The 15,099-nt window shown below is 45.4% G+C and overlaps 1 protein-coding gene and 1 long non-coding RNA gene across 2 annotated transcripts in view; one reads left to right on the plus strand and one right to left on the minus strand.

Annotated features, from left to right (window-relative positions):
- The window catches only part of LOC144326613 (uncharacterized), a 187,998-nt gene that overhangs the window by 141,124 nt on the left and 31,775 nt on the right, over nt 1-15,099 (plus strand). The gene's annotated exons all lie outside the window — the stretch shown is intronic.
- Nucleotides 1-15,099, minus strand: part of CFB (complement factor B) — an 84,836-nt gene that overhangs the window by 57,132 nt on the left and 12,605 nt on the right. Inside the window, exons 6-10 of the mRNA XM_077925261.1 lie at nt 14,674-14,810; nt 11,358-11,499; nt 10,409-10,540; nt 7,245-7,334; nt 928-1,068 (exon numbers count right to left, since the gene is read on the minus strand). Of these exons, the coding sequence (XP_077781387.1) occupies nt 928-1,068; nt 7,245-7,334; nt 10,409-10,540; nt 11,358-11,499; nt 14,674-14,810 (642 nt within the window). The remainder of the gene's footprint in view (nt 1-927; nt 1,069-7,244; nt 7,335-10,408; nt 10,541-11,357; nt 11,500-14,673; nt 14,811-15,099) is intronic.

Here is a 15,099-nt window from a genome sequence, read left to right on the forward strand (position 1 = left end):
TTAGGAGGGAATCAAAAGGGTCTTACCAGGAATAATAGAACTTAAGAGATTCTAACGAATCTGCAACTAGCTTCCAGCTGTGCAAAGAGGGGAATGTACTCTACTGTATGAATAAACTCACTAACGTGAGTTAGGAAACATAATATTTAATCAATATATCCTCTCCTGCTACCTACAACATTCCCACAGAAACTACTTAAACCAAGCAACAGCACCAGGTCCATTTAGTTCAGTAATGTCCACACCAGGGCTGAGTGAACCTTTCTGGATTAAATCTGGCAGGTGGATGGGGCCGGCCACCTGTCAATCACCTGAAGTCAGCAGAAAGGAGCTTTGAAATCCTGAAGTTGGGACTTCAAAGCACCTGGCAAGGTGCTGCTAAAGCAAAGGTTTTTTGCCCCCCTTCTCCATTTTAGCAGGCAATTCCAGGCAAAGTCCTTCCACCAGGAAGGGGTGTGAATGGAATCCAGCAAAACGGAGCAGGCTTTAACCCCTGCTCATTGGTTGCTCAAGGATGTCACATGCCGGCACTGGGCCTGACTGGAAGTGGCAATCCAGGAATACAGAAGCTGGCTACTTTTGGATTACAATGGGTGATGTCCCATTGTTTAATACCAGGAGGAGAACGGGTTCTTTAGATGTGGAAGCTAGGAAGTGTGCATATCTTCAGCATGAGGTCCAGGAGGTAAGAACTGGGGTTTGCAGTAGCCTTTGGAAACAAGTTTGACCACTGGGCATGCTCATCGAACACAGCATGCTTCCTCACTCTGCCCTTCCTCTTTCAATGGCCGTACCTTTGTTTAGTGTTTAAAGCCTGCAGACCCGGCATCCCCAGGCAGTCTCCCACCTAAGTATTAACCAGGCCTGACCCTGTTTCGCTTCCAAGGTTGGACCCCATCTTTGTTGAGTGCCAGAGAACATACACACCCAGGACATCTTCAAAGGCTGCCTTCAATTCCTTAAGGTCATTCAACTTGAAGGCGTGCCTCTCGCCCGGTTTTTTGGATGCTATCTCATTCATGGCGCTCCAATCTACGTCAACCGTTCCAACTCCAAATGCATAGATATCTGAACAAAAGAGGGGAAAGAGACAGAAAGCATTGCTGAACATCCCGGAAGCAAAGTCCAAAATCCCATCACCGGTGGAGCTTAACTCTCAAAAATTCATGCCACCAGCCACGAGTTGTTTTTGTGTTTTAAACTGTTTTTAATTAGCGCAGATGATGGCTCAGTTGGTTAGTGCGTGGTGCTGATAATGCCAAGGTTGCAGGTTCGATCCCCAGCTGGGGCAGCTGCATATTCCTGCATTGCAGGGGTTGGACTGGATGATCTTCAGGGTCCCTTCCAACTCTACAAATCTATGATTCTATGATTTTATTTGTAATACGCCTTGAGATGGTGATTCAGAAGGCAATTCATAAGTATCGAATTGAATTTTATTATTACGGTCACAGACCAGTTCCGGCTCACTTACAATATCAGGAAAATCATAAAACACAACAGGGATACATTGAATTGCAGTTGGGTATAACAGAGACAATTCAGATATAGCAGCAATTAAAAATATATATTAAATCTTGATCACTAAAATATAACCTAAAATTGTCATTTAAAACCTAAATCATTTTGGTAGTACAGCTTGTTCCCTAAGTTTTATGGCAGTCGCACAGAATTTGGCCACCCTTTGCGTGATCTCTAGATCCTTGTCCTTGTAAGTTAATTGTAACTACGTATAATGTGCCAACTGTCCTTCCAAGTATTGTTAAACCTGGGCATCAAGCTGTGGTGCAGTTAGGCCGTTTTAGACTCTGGACTTAACAGTCTTCTGCTCTCTGCTGCCTTTACGACAATGTGTATCATTGAGGCTGCAATGGGCAACATACTTGAGCTCATTCTGCTGAGTGAAGCCCCTTGGACATCGGCCCTAATTTCCCTTCCCTCACGGCGCCACCTCAAACTTCCTTGTTGAGGGGAATTCCAGAGGACCAGGAACATTCTAGCGGTTCTTTCTAAAGCGTGTTCTCAGGAAACACAGCTGGGTTTCCTCAGAATCTAATCAGGATTCAGGCAGATAAGCTTTCCTGAAAGCATGCCAACCAAAACCGCACGACAGATTCCTCCCTGCTCAACAACTTATCCCAGGAGCGTGGGCGAGGGCAATTGTGGAAGGGGGGCAATGTTGCGTGTGGTGCGGTGCGTGTGACATCACTTGTGTGATGTCGGGAGGAGTTGGGCTGGAGCCATACGCAGCAGCAGCGCTCTTTCAATGGCCGGTGGCGCCTTCTGCTGCCACCATAAGTGTGGGGCTGTTTTGACCAGGGGTCAGAAACCTTTTTCAGCCATGGGCCGGCCCACCGTCCCTCAGACCATGTGGTGGGCCGGACTATATTTTTTTTTGGGGGGGGGGGAATGAACAAATTCCTATGCCCCACAAATAACCCAGAGATGCATTTTAAATAAAAGCACACATTCTACTCATGTAAAAACACCAGGCAGGCCCCACAAATAACACAGAGATGCATTTTAAATACAGTGGTAGATAGGGTTACAGATGCTTCAGGTTACAGACGCTTTAGGTTACAGACTCCGCTAACCCAGAAATAGCACCTTGGGTTAAGAACTTTGCTTCAGGATGAGAACACCACATGCAGTGGTGCAGCAGCAGCAGCGGGAGGCCCCATTAGCTAAAGTGGTGCTTCAGGTTAAGAATGGTTTCAGGTTAAGAACGGACCTCCAGAACGAATTAAGTTCTTAATCCGAGGTACCACAGTAAAAGGACACATTCTACTCATGTAAAAACACACTGATTCCTGGACTGTCCGCGGGCCAGATTGAGAAGGCGATTGGGCCGCATCCGGCCCCCGGGGCCTTAGTTTGCCTACCCCTGGTTTTGACGTTTCTTCCCCTCAGTGGCAGGAGGAAGAAAAGGAGCTGGTCACTGCAGCCACACTGCGCTTGTCTCTGCACTCAGCCTCCTCCACCCCCTGATTTTTGGGGACAATATGGGGCCCCGGCCCTCTATCCAAAATATTGGGGGGCCCAAAAGGGCTCGGCCTTCACAAGTTGGCACCCCGACTTCTCCTCAAAAATATGTAAGGATTCCGTGGGAGATGCAGAGTACACCGGAAATGTGTATTAGTAAGGAATTGGGGCACCATTGTATTTGGTTTGTAATAAACAAAAATCTGCCCTTATTCCCTTATGGGGAACACAAGAGCCCTTATAGAGTCCTTTTTTAGGTTCTCTATCGGTAGGAGAAAATAACAGAGGCCAACCAGAGAATATTGAGAAGCAAAGCAGCTAGTAAGCCTGATCTTTATTGAACTGTTGCAACAGGGTGCTCCCCCCTCACGCAGGAGAACAGAGGAGGACCCAGAACCAAGGTGTGCCTGCCCTTATATAGACATTTTTAATTCCCTGCCCTGGAGCTCAAGACCAGCCCTCCATACATCATACATACATCACAGAAGGGGTGTAGCCCAAGACCACCACCCACAAACATCATACCAAACATCACAGAAAAGGCGGTCTACAACAGAAATTTGAATGTTGTTGTTTTTCCTGTCTGCCAGGTTATCTGATAATGCCTTATCTGACTGCTTTTCCTGGTAGTCTGGCCCTTCCTTTGAGATGGTGATTTCCCAATTCCTGAGACAATGGGAAGGTTCCCTCACCCCCTCCCTCCTTGCAGAGAAAACATTTGGTCAGTCTGGGAGTCAAAATGGTTTCAGAGCGGTCTTCCTGTGCTGCTCCAGACATGTGGTCCACATATCTATGTGCGTGTTTGGTTGGTACATTTTATGAACATTTATTATACAGTGGTACCTCGGGTTAGGTACTTAATTCGTTCCGGAGGTCCGTTCTTAACCTGAAACTGTTCTTAACCTGAAGCACCACTTTAGCTAATGGGGCCTCTCGCTGCTGACGTGCCGGAACACGATATCTGTTCTTATCCTGAAACAAAGTTCTTAACCTGAAGCACTATTTCTGGGTTAGCGGAGTCAGTAACCTGAAGCGTATGTAACCTGAAGCGTGTGTAACTCGAGGTACCACTATATATATAAGACCTTAATTTTTTTTATTTCAGGTTCATTCATCGCTTCTGACATTAGCATTTACAAGCCGGACTTATTACAAAATGGTGCAAGTGTGAAGTACTGCAGTGCAGGATTCAAGCCACTTCCATTCATCACACACACCCAACCCCCAGCAAGTCAGCATTCTGGGGCCACTGAGCATGTTCTAGGCCGGGACTCCCACCCCATGACCCCTGTTACTAGGGTGGCCATGTGTCCTCTTTTTTTCTGGGACATGTCCTCTTTTTGAGAGGTTAGAATTTCTGCCCGGGTAGATTTTTTAAAATTTGCCAAAATGTCTCTGACTATACCTTCTGGAGGAGACATAGACTCCTCCAGAAAGGTGGTTGAAGACTTGCTTTCCTCTTCTCTTCTCCTGCCTGCCTCAGCAATATATCACAGCTTCTATAGCCTACAGTGGTACCTCAGGTTAAGTACTTAATTCGTTCCGGAGGTCCGTTCTTAACCGGAAACTGTTCTCAACCTGAAGCACCACTTTAGCTAATGGGGCCTCCTGCTGCCGCCGTGCCGATGGAGCATGATTTCTGTTCTCATCCTGAAGCAAAGTTCTTAACCTGAAGCACTTTTTCTGGGTTAGCGGAGTCTATAACCTGAAGCGTATGTAACCTGAGGTACCACTGTATTTAAAATGAGAGTCGTCATAGTGACTTCTTCTTCTTCTTCTTCTTTTTAGCTGCATAAGCACTAAGGTTCACAGCTTGGACATCATAAGTATTAGGAAACCATATTGCGGAATGACTCATGCAATGACCCTAACACAAGTCCCGTGCAAACAGGGAGTTGCCTGTAGAGAGTTTGTCAACCACTGCATAGCACGATGGGTGTTTTCCTGCGGGTGTATCTTGACACAATATCCTGCACTGGCTCCCAGTGGAGTACAGGGTCAGGTTTAAGGGGCTGGTTTTGACCTTTAAAGCCCTATGCAGCCTAGGACCCTCGTACCTACGGGACCGCCTCTCCTGGTATGCCCCACGGAGGACCCTAAGGTCCACAAATAACAACACTTTGGAGGTCCCAAGTCGCAAGGTGGTTAGATTGGTCTCAACTAGGGCCAGGGCCTTTTCAATACTGGCCCCAACTTGGTGGAACACTCTGTCACAAGAGACTAGGGCCCTGCTGGACTTGACATCTTTCCACAGGGCTTGCAAGACAGAGCTGTTCCGCCTGGCCTTCGGTTTGGGCTCAGTGTGACCCTTATGTTTCCCTCCCCTTATGGTTTTGATCTATGGGCTACTTTTAAAATGAGGCTGCATTTTAAATTGCATTTTAACCTGTATTTTAAATTGGGTTCCCCCCCCCTATTATGTTTTTACTGTAATTTTACTGGTGTTAGCCGCCCTGAGCCCGGCTCTGGCTGGGGAGGGCGGGGTATAAATACAATTTATTATTATTATTATTATTATTATTATTATTATTATTATTATTAGTGTATTGGTGGTGAATTTATTCTGCTTTATGATTAGTTCTGTGTTGCTTCTCCAGTGCATATCTGCAGGGGCTAGAGTGCAATAAAATCAGGACAAAAATGAGGTTGCATACACAGCATACATTTAAAGCACATTTCTACACACACCACAAAAAATGCTGGGAACTGCAGTTTGTTACGGGTGCTGGAAACTATAGCTCTGCAATGGAATAATAGAATCGTAGAGCTGGAAGGGACCCAGGGGTCATCTAGTCCAACCCCCTGCAATGCCGGAATCTTAGCTAAAGCATCCATGACAGATGGGCCTCCAACCTCTGCTTAAAAACCTCCAAGGAAGGAGAGTCCACAACCTCTCATGGGTGTCTGTTCCACTGCCAAAAAGCTCTTACTGTCAGGAAGCATTTGTGTGAAGTAAACTAAGTTCCCAGCGTTCTGGTGTGGGGTGAAACATGCTTTAAATGGATGGTGTGCATGCAACTTAAACCAGAACGCTTGCGGAATAAAAGGTTTTGGAATTTGAGCAGGCAGTAGAAGAGAAGAAGAAGAGTTTGGATTTGATATCCCGCTTTATCACTACCCGAAGGAGTCTCAAAGCGGCTCACATCCTCCTTTCCCTTCCTCCCCCAAAACAGCCACCCAATCTTAAACAACTCCTAACCCACAATAATACTACAACCAGACTTAACACGGACACTGGCACCAGAGCCTGCAATAAACCCAGATGCCAACTTTGCTGCCACATACACCCGGACAACACCATTACTGGCCCCAACAACATCACACATACCATCTCGGGACTATTTAATTGCTCATCGTCTAACATTGTGTATGCCATCAAATGCCAACAGTGTCCTTCAGCTCTCTATATTGGACAAACAGGCCAAACCTTACGCCAAAGAATAAATGGACATAAATCTGACATCAAGAATCACAAGACAGAGAAACCAGTAGGAGAACACTTCAATCTCCCAGGACATTCTATACAAGATCTCAAAGTAGCTGTTTTACTACAAAGGAATTTCAGAAATAGACTGGAAAGAGAAGCTGCTGAATTGCAACTCATTACCAAACTTAAAACCATGGAGAGACCTGGTCTGAACAAAGACATTGGATTCTTATCTCATTATACATGACAAAGCCATTTTTCACCTTCTCACCCCTTGCTTTTTCCTGTAAGACCTATTGCAGTCGTTAAGAGTCGTCAACAGGCTCATCACAGCTATCTGCCAATCACCCATTCCCACCACCCTTCTGAGTAATACCCCTCCCCACCTTCTCACTATATAGAAGGATCTGGCAACTTCTGTTTCAGTGTATCTGAAGAAGTGTGCATGCACACGAAAGCTCATACCAAGAACCAACTTAGTTGGTCTTTAAGGTGCTACTGGAAGGAATTTTTTTTGTTCCCCCAAAACAAACACTCTGTGAGGTGAGTGGGGCTGAGAGACTTCAAAGAAGTGTGACTGGCCCAAGGTCACCCAGCAGCTGCATCTGGAGGAGCAGGGAAGCGAACCCGGTTCACCAGATTACAAGTCCACCGCTCTTAACCACTACACCACACTTGCTCTCGGATAGGCACTGATTGGAAAGGGAGCATCGTTGTCATCGTGACATTTGGGATCTGGAAAAGAGCTTCAGCCTGCCAAGGTGCTATCTTATCAGGTGGACCGGGCACCCTCCTTTTAACCACCACTCAAGTGAAGTAGGTTTATGTGACTTACCCAGGTAGTCTTTCCTGTTTGCTCTCACGTTCAAAAAGTCTTCTATGCTGCGCACGGCCTTTGTGGGGGAACCTCCCATATTGGACTTCCCTAAGAGGACAAACAAAACCACACAAACAAAATCAGGCAGCGATTCCCACATTACCTGCTGGACGAGAAATCATTAAAAGGCTCCAGTGTTCACTGTCCATAGCTGTCAACTTTCAAATTTGAAAATAAGGGATCAGCAGCCTCACCTGTCCTGGGGACAGTCTACGGGATATCTAACAGTCCGGGATAGCAGCAGGAAACGGCGCTGGAATAAGGGAATTTCCGGCAAAAAAAGGGAAGTGTGACAGCTATGGCACTGGCTGAAGCTGTACATTCTAAATAAATGCAGAAGGAAAGCCAGCGTGGTGTGTCAGACTAGGAACTGGAAGAGCAGGATTCAAATCTCTGCTTGGCCATAAGCTTACAGGGTGACCTTGGGACAGTGGCGTCGCAAGGGGGGGGGACGGTTCACCCTGGGTGCCATGTCTGGGGGGGTGACAAGAAGGCACCCCATGGGGTGCTCGTCCTGCCACCCCGGGCGCGGCGGCGCGAACAGCCATCGCGCTGCAGCAGCCACATGTAGAGGATCCTCCATTCGCAGCTGCAGCCGTGAGCAGAAGATCCCGCCAACGTCCATACGGCGCTTGGGCAGTGCCGGCAGCAAACCGCTATGTACAGTGCATGCGTGGTGTCGCACACATGCACTGTACATAGCAACGACACACATGCGCCCTACGTAGCGGCACACTGTGTGCGCAGCCGGCGGTTTGTCCTGCCCCGGGTGTCGGTTAGCCTTCGTTTGACCCTGCCATAGGAGTTAGTCACAGCCTCTCAGCCTAGCCTACTCTGCAGAGGAGGAGGAGTTTGGATTCGATATCCCGCTTTATCACTACCCGAAGGAGTCTCAAAGCGGCTAACATTCTCCTTTCCCTTCCTCCCCCACAACAAACACTCTGTGAGGTGAGTGGGGCTGAGAGACTTCAGAGAAGTGTGACTGGCCCAAGGTCACCCAGCAGCTGCATGTGGAGGAGCGGGGACGCGAACCCGGTTCCCCAGATTACGAGGCTACCGCTCTTAACCACTACACCACACTGGATTCACCACACTACATCACTGCAGGATTGTTGTGGGGATTCAGTGAGGAGGGGTGGACCGTGAACACCACCTGGAGCTCCTTGCAGAAGAAAAGAGGGGATAAATAAAGAAATTAAATTAAAAGAAAGGGGGAGGGGGAGGGAGGGAGGGAGGGAGATGCAGTCCTACATAGGCTATCAAGAGAAGAGAGGGGCAGCACTGCTCCTGGACAGAGATGGTGATGCCGACCTTTAGAAATGCTACAGACAGGAGCAGAGAGCAGGAAGCTGCCTTATCCCAACCCAGGCCACAAGTCTATCTATTTCAGCATTGTCTACACTGACTGGCAACAGCTCTCCAGGGTTTGAAGGCAGGGAGATTCCCAATCTTACCTTGAGGTGCCAAGGATTGAGCCCTTGCTAGAGGTCCTCCCCTTCCCATGCGTGCTGCAGTCCTAGGATGGGGGACTCCATTTGCACATTTTATGCCTTTCACCACTGCGGAGGCAGTGATGAACTGGGGCACTGGGGTGCAGTCAGGTGTAGGGGAGGCTAGGAGGGATGGGTGACTCTGTGCACTGAGATTTCTCTCCGTTTCTCATTTTTTCTTAACTTCAGTTCTCGACATTTCCGCATCAAGCGGCCATTTTGATAGTCCTTGCGAAAACCCCTCACCATTTTGGTGAGAATTTCTCCCAGTTTTTGTGTGAGGTTTTGCGGAATATGCAAGCTTTTGCGGAGCCATTTCCCCTTGCATAATGCATTTTTGGACGGTTGTTTTCTGCAATTCATGCACACAGATGACACTTTAGCCATGTATATGCATCTGTGAGCAAGTTACTCTGCTGCAGAACCACAAAATGGTTGTGTCTCAGTTTGCATATTGTTTCAGAAATTTGCAAATTGGGTAGATCCACCTTTAAATGTGAACTGAATCCAGTTTCTTCCTAGTCTCTACTTGGGGCCACAATGATCACCTAGTTATTCGCAGGAAATAATAATAATAATAATAATTTTTTATTTATCCCCCACCCTTCCCAATTAAAAAACTGGGCTCAGGGCGGCTAACAACAAATTTAAAATGCTTAGTTGTAAAAGCAGCATAAAACACAGTATAAAAACATGAATAACAATAAAATTCAAAGTTCAGAAATGAATTTAGGGGAAATCCATCTAATAAGCATTAGATAATCCCCAGGGCTAGCTGGCTGAATTAGTCCTACTTGGGCCAGTGAGGCGGCCAGGGGAGAATTAGCTGTGGGGTTCTCAGATCGGGTAATCTTCATAAAAGGGGAGGGAAGAGAAGGGAAATAAAAGATCAGGCTGAATTCAAATTAAAGGCCAGGTGGAATAGCTGTCTTACGGGCCCAACGGAAGGAGGTTAAATCCTGAAGGGTCCACTTTCTTTAGGTATGCCACAACAGCAGCAAGAATACTTATCGCAAAGTATTGAAAGACACAAGATCTACCAACCCTGGAAGAATGGCAGATGAAGGTGATGGACTATATGGAACTGGCGGAAATGACCGGCAGAATCCGAGACCAGGGAGAAGAGTCGGTGGAAGAAGATTGGAAGAAATTTAAAGACTATTTACAGAAATGCTGCAAAATTAATGAATGTTAGAATGAAGTTGGATTGAAGTTAAGTGGTTTTCAGCAGTAATGTTATAAAGATGTGTAAAAATGGATTGTTAACAGGGGATAATCTAAAGTTATAATATATTAAGATTAAAGATTAGGATAAAAACAAAGAGGGAAAGGATTTGCTGAACCAACTAATTGAACTGGATACAAAAAAGGGAGGTGTGAGGAGGTCTGGGGAACAAGCGAATGAAAGATAAGACACGGAAAGATTGAATAGTTTTTAACTGTTTCTACTTTGTATTTTTTCTTTTTGTAACATTTTGAAAACTTTAATAAAAATCTTTTTAAAAATAAATAAATAAATCCTGAAGGGTCCTAGTCTCATGGTAGGTAGAGGGACTGAACTCTCTGGTTTCTGTGCAACCGTCCTCCTATTATGGGGAGGGAGGGAGAAGGTATCTCCCCATTTCTCCTCACCGTCTGTGAACAGGATGATGGCGTGACGGATTTTGTCCCACGGCACTTTGGTAAACTCCTTCTCATTAATCATCATCTGGTACACGGAGTCGAGGGCATCTTGAATGTTGGTTCCTGTTGCGTTGCCGTGGTCTGCAAGAGGATGAAGAAGAAGAGGAAGAGTTTGGATTTGATCTCCCGCTTTATAGCTACCCGAAGGAGTCTCAATGCGGCTAACATTCTCCTTTCCCTTCCTCCCCCACAACAAACACTCTGTGAGGTGAGTGGGGCTGAGAGACTTCACAGAAGTGTGACTGGCCCAAGGTCACCCAGCAGCTGCATGTGGAGGAGCGGGGAAGTTCATCCCGTCGTGGGGATTCGAACCACCGACCTTCTGATCGGCAAGTCCTAGGCTCTGTGGTTTAACCCACAGCGCCACCAGTGGTACCTCGGGTTAAGAACTTAATTCGTTCTGGACGTCCGTTCTTAACCTGAAACTGTTCTTAACCTGAGGTACCACTTTAGCTAATGGGGCCTCCCGCCGTCGCCGCTGCGCGATTTCTGTTCTCATCCTGAAGCCAAGTTCTTAACCTGAGGTACTATTTCTGGGTTAGCAGAGTCTGTACCCTGAAGCGTCTGTAACCCGAGGTACCACTGTATATGGCTGGCTGGCGTGCAGCTTCCTTCCCATGCCTCCCTCACTCCACACCCCAGGCTTCCCTCAGTGAAAGTAGCATTTATTACTACTCGGGAGTAGGCAGCGGCAAGATGAACATTTGAGGGCACTGGACGGATCTTTGCACCCCTGGCGCCACTTATGCTAAAGACGGCCCTGAGTCACATGTGCCTTGAAGACACATTTCTACTCCCCGTGAGAAAGACCTGACACATTCGCTGGGCCCCGAGTTTCAGAAAACACGTTTTAATGCGCAGCTGCTCAAAAACGGGGGGTGGGAATCCCTCTCAGCACCTTTGTAGTTCATCTCATCTTGAATCTTCTCAATAACGATTTCTGTATCTTCAGCTATATCGTCCTGGATGTCGACGATGGTCTTGGGCCGGCTGGCGTAAGAGATGACGGAGAACCTGATGGGAACATCAAAGCTGGCAATCTGGGAAGGGGAGGAAAGAAAGAAGAAACAGGAAAACAGAGGAAGAAGGAGAAAGAGGGGCAGAGGAGGTAAAAATGTGGTTCATGTGATTAAAGATATTATTATTATTTTTATCATGGCCTTCAGCCTAAGGTCCGAGGTGAGTTGCAATAATGAAAACACAATATTAAAAACAGCTTGAAACAACTTAAATTACCACCAAAAGTGTATTTCAGTGACTGATAATATATATTCATTTCCTTTCAGGGAGAATCTTTTTACTTGTCTTCTGGAGAAAAATCCACCATTTCTGGTCTGGTGTAGCGGTTAGCGTGTCAAACTAAAATGGGGTTGAGCCCTTGAGCTCCTTGGAGGAATAATGGCATAAATGTAATAATAATGATGATGATGATAATTTTATTAATTATACTCCGCCCATCTGGCTGGCTTGCAGCATATATAAAACTTGGTAGAACATCAAACATTAAAAACTTCCCAATACAGGGCTGCCTGCAGATGTCTTTGAAAAGTTATATAGTTTTTGCTCTCCTTGACATCTGATGGGAGGGTGTTCCACAGGGCGGGCGCCACCACCGAGAAGGCCTTCTGCCTGGTTCCCTGTAACTTTGCTTCTCGCAATGAGGGAACCAGCAGAAGACCCTTGGCGGAGGACCTCAGTGTACATTTATATATTTGTAAATATATAAATAAAGGCAGGTTTACATGACTGCTGGAGTTTCCTCTCAAGGAACTTGAAATATACTCTGAGTCGAGAGTGGATTTCATGCTCTTTATTCAGCTCATAATGGTGAGGAGGAATGGAAGTCCCCCCAGAATGTCTGCTTTATATACATTATTTACACAATGGGCCCCACATGATTGGCTAATTCCGGGATTCACCTATAGGCCAATCAGGTTGCGGATTCACTTCCACCTGGAGCTGGATTGGGTGGTTCCTGTGGACCAATCAGACTGCTGCATTCTGGACCCTATTGTTCTAGGACCAATCAGACTGCTGCATTCTGAATCCTATTGTTGTAGGACCAATCAGACTGCTGCCTTTTGGATCCTATTCAACTCAGTACATAACAGAACGCCTACAAATTGTAGTTATGAAAGGATTATCATTACCCAGAGTGCCTTGAAAGAAGACTCTTAATGAACTGGATATTTATTTTTTAAAAAACTACATACCCCTGCCTTGCCCTCATAGTTCAAGGCAGCTTACAAAAAAACCCCGGTAAAACACAACGCTGTGTAAACGGAACTATATATAAAAGGAGGAGCAGAATCGAAACTAGCAGTAAAACAGGTTAAAAGCAAACAGCAGTTTTTTAAAAAAACAAAAACAACCCAAGATAAGAGACACCAGAGTAAAAACAAACAGCAGTAAAAAAAACAAAAACTCTCACACACAATATTAATTAAAGCTAGATAGAAGGGAAAATAGAAGGATTGCACATAAGGGTAGTAGATGGTGATAACAAAGGGGCAGGCAGAGTTGCTAAATGCCAAAGGGGCATTTTAAGTAGGAAGTTCTTAACGCTGCAGAAAAATGTCAGCAAAACAGGGCAAGGCCAACCTTCCCAGGTATATGAGATCCAAAGTCTGGATGTGGCAACAGAGAAGGCCCTTTCTTTGCTTTTAGAGAGGCTGAAACTTTGCCACAACAAATAAAACAACCAAAGGCTTAACAGCCTAGTTTGTATTTTTGGCTGGTTGCCTTCTCTTTCCTTCCTGCTCTGACCAAGGAACCTAGTCTTCAGCAACAGTGACTCAGATTAAGGGGGTCTGGCCCTGAGCGAGCCCCCCCATTTTCTGGCAACACCATTGCCCAAACTAAATGTAGGCTTATGGGTGTGGGATAAATTTTATTCTATCAACATTTAAAGGCGACTCTACCTCATTGCCCATTTTCTAAAACACCGCCATCTTCCCAAATCCACACTTTTCCCATTTTTTTCCAATGTGCTTCTTCAGCTAAATGACAAGTACAGTGCTACCTTGGGTTACATACACTTTAGGTTACATACGCTTCAGGTTACAGACTCGGCTAACCCAGAAATATTGCTTCAGGTTAAAAACTTTGCTGCAGGATGAGAACAGAAATCGCGCAGAGGTGGCGCGGTGGCAGTGGGAGACCCCGTTAGCTAAAGTGGTGCTTCAGGTTAAGAACAGTTTCAGGTTAAGTACGGACCTCCGGAACGAATTAAGTTCTTAACCCGAGGTACCACTGTACACAAATGTATGTACGTGTGGAGGAAAACGTGTGTTGTCGGTGAAAATGACATCGGGGGGAAATTGTGTTGCAAAAAGGTGAAGTTTAGGCGGAAATGGCGCTAAAACGTTGACAGCTTTTTCATGGCGACTAACATGCCACAAGCTGATGTGGAAAACTGAAATTAAAACCAGGGTGAAGCTAAGAGAAATTGAAACGGACAGATTTGCCCAATTCCCACGTGGGCTTGGCCTACAAGGCCTCTGATGATTAGATTAAGAAGTAGACAGGCTCTGACAGGATAGTACCATCTATTATTATTATTATTATTATTATTATTATTATTATTATTATTATTATTATTATTATACTTTGCATGCACACCCTGCGTAAATGGGCTCGAGGGGAACTAGAAATCAACATTGTACTAGCAAATGGACCTAAAAGTACAAAGTCGAAACTTTTGCAGCTATCATTAAAAGTTGCAAAAGCAAAGAAGCACGAGACTGAGGGAGAAACCTTTGGAATAAATCAGGATATCAGCTCCGCGCAAGGCATGACGGATAGCAGCAACAACCAGTAAAGATAGACATAATATTTTTCAAGGACAGGAAGAAACAACATGGACAGAATAAATGTCACACACAGGAGGAACAAGGATGTATGAGATCTTCACTTGTAGACAAACAAATCATTAAATGAGTCAATACGATTAGAAGTTATAAATATTGCAGCTGTTGTATAAGGGATCACTATTATGACAGGAAAGTAACTGAAATTAGTAAGATTTTGGAATGCAGAAATAAAGTAAATCATCAAACCATCAATTCTAGCACCTAAATTAGGTAATTTGGTATTTGAATGATTGATATTGGGAATTTTAATTTGGCATTGATATAATGAGGCTATTATTGGATTATTGTAATTGAAAACTGATTTTTTTTTTAAAGTACAAAGTCGCATTCATACAAACCTACCCTGGTGATTATGACCTCCAGACACTGCTTAGAGATGTTGAAGTTGGGTTCAGTTACGCTGTGAGATGCATCCACAAGGAAGTAGACATATAGGAAGCTGTCTTTGGAGAGAATAAGCCGTCGTCCTAATGAAGGAGCTAGTATGGGGAAAGAGAAACCATCAAAACCATTAAAAATTTTGGAACCCCTCACCGCAGATCAGTTGGTTATGCTTATTCAGTTTGTAAGCAGCTTCTCACATGAGAAACACAACACCCCCTCTGCCAACATTATTTCGCATTCCTGAGCTGAGAGACAAACTACACATGCTTTAAATGCATCGTCACATTGGTAGGTTTTCGTTTTTGTTTAATAGCAGCTGCGAGAACCCGCTTCATAGCTGTCAACTTACAGATTTGAAAATAAGGGACCTGCAGCCTCGAAAAT

Source organism: Podarcis muralis, chromosome 2 (assembly GCF_964188315.1).
Source record: "Podarcis muralis chromosome 2, rPodMur119.hap1.1, whole genome shotgun sequence".
NCBI lineage: Eukaryota > Metazoa > Chordata > Lepidosauria > Squamata > Lacertidae > Podarcis > Podarcis muralis.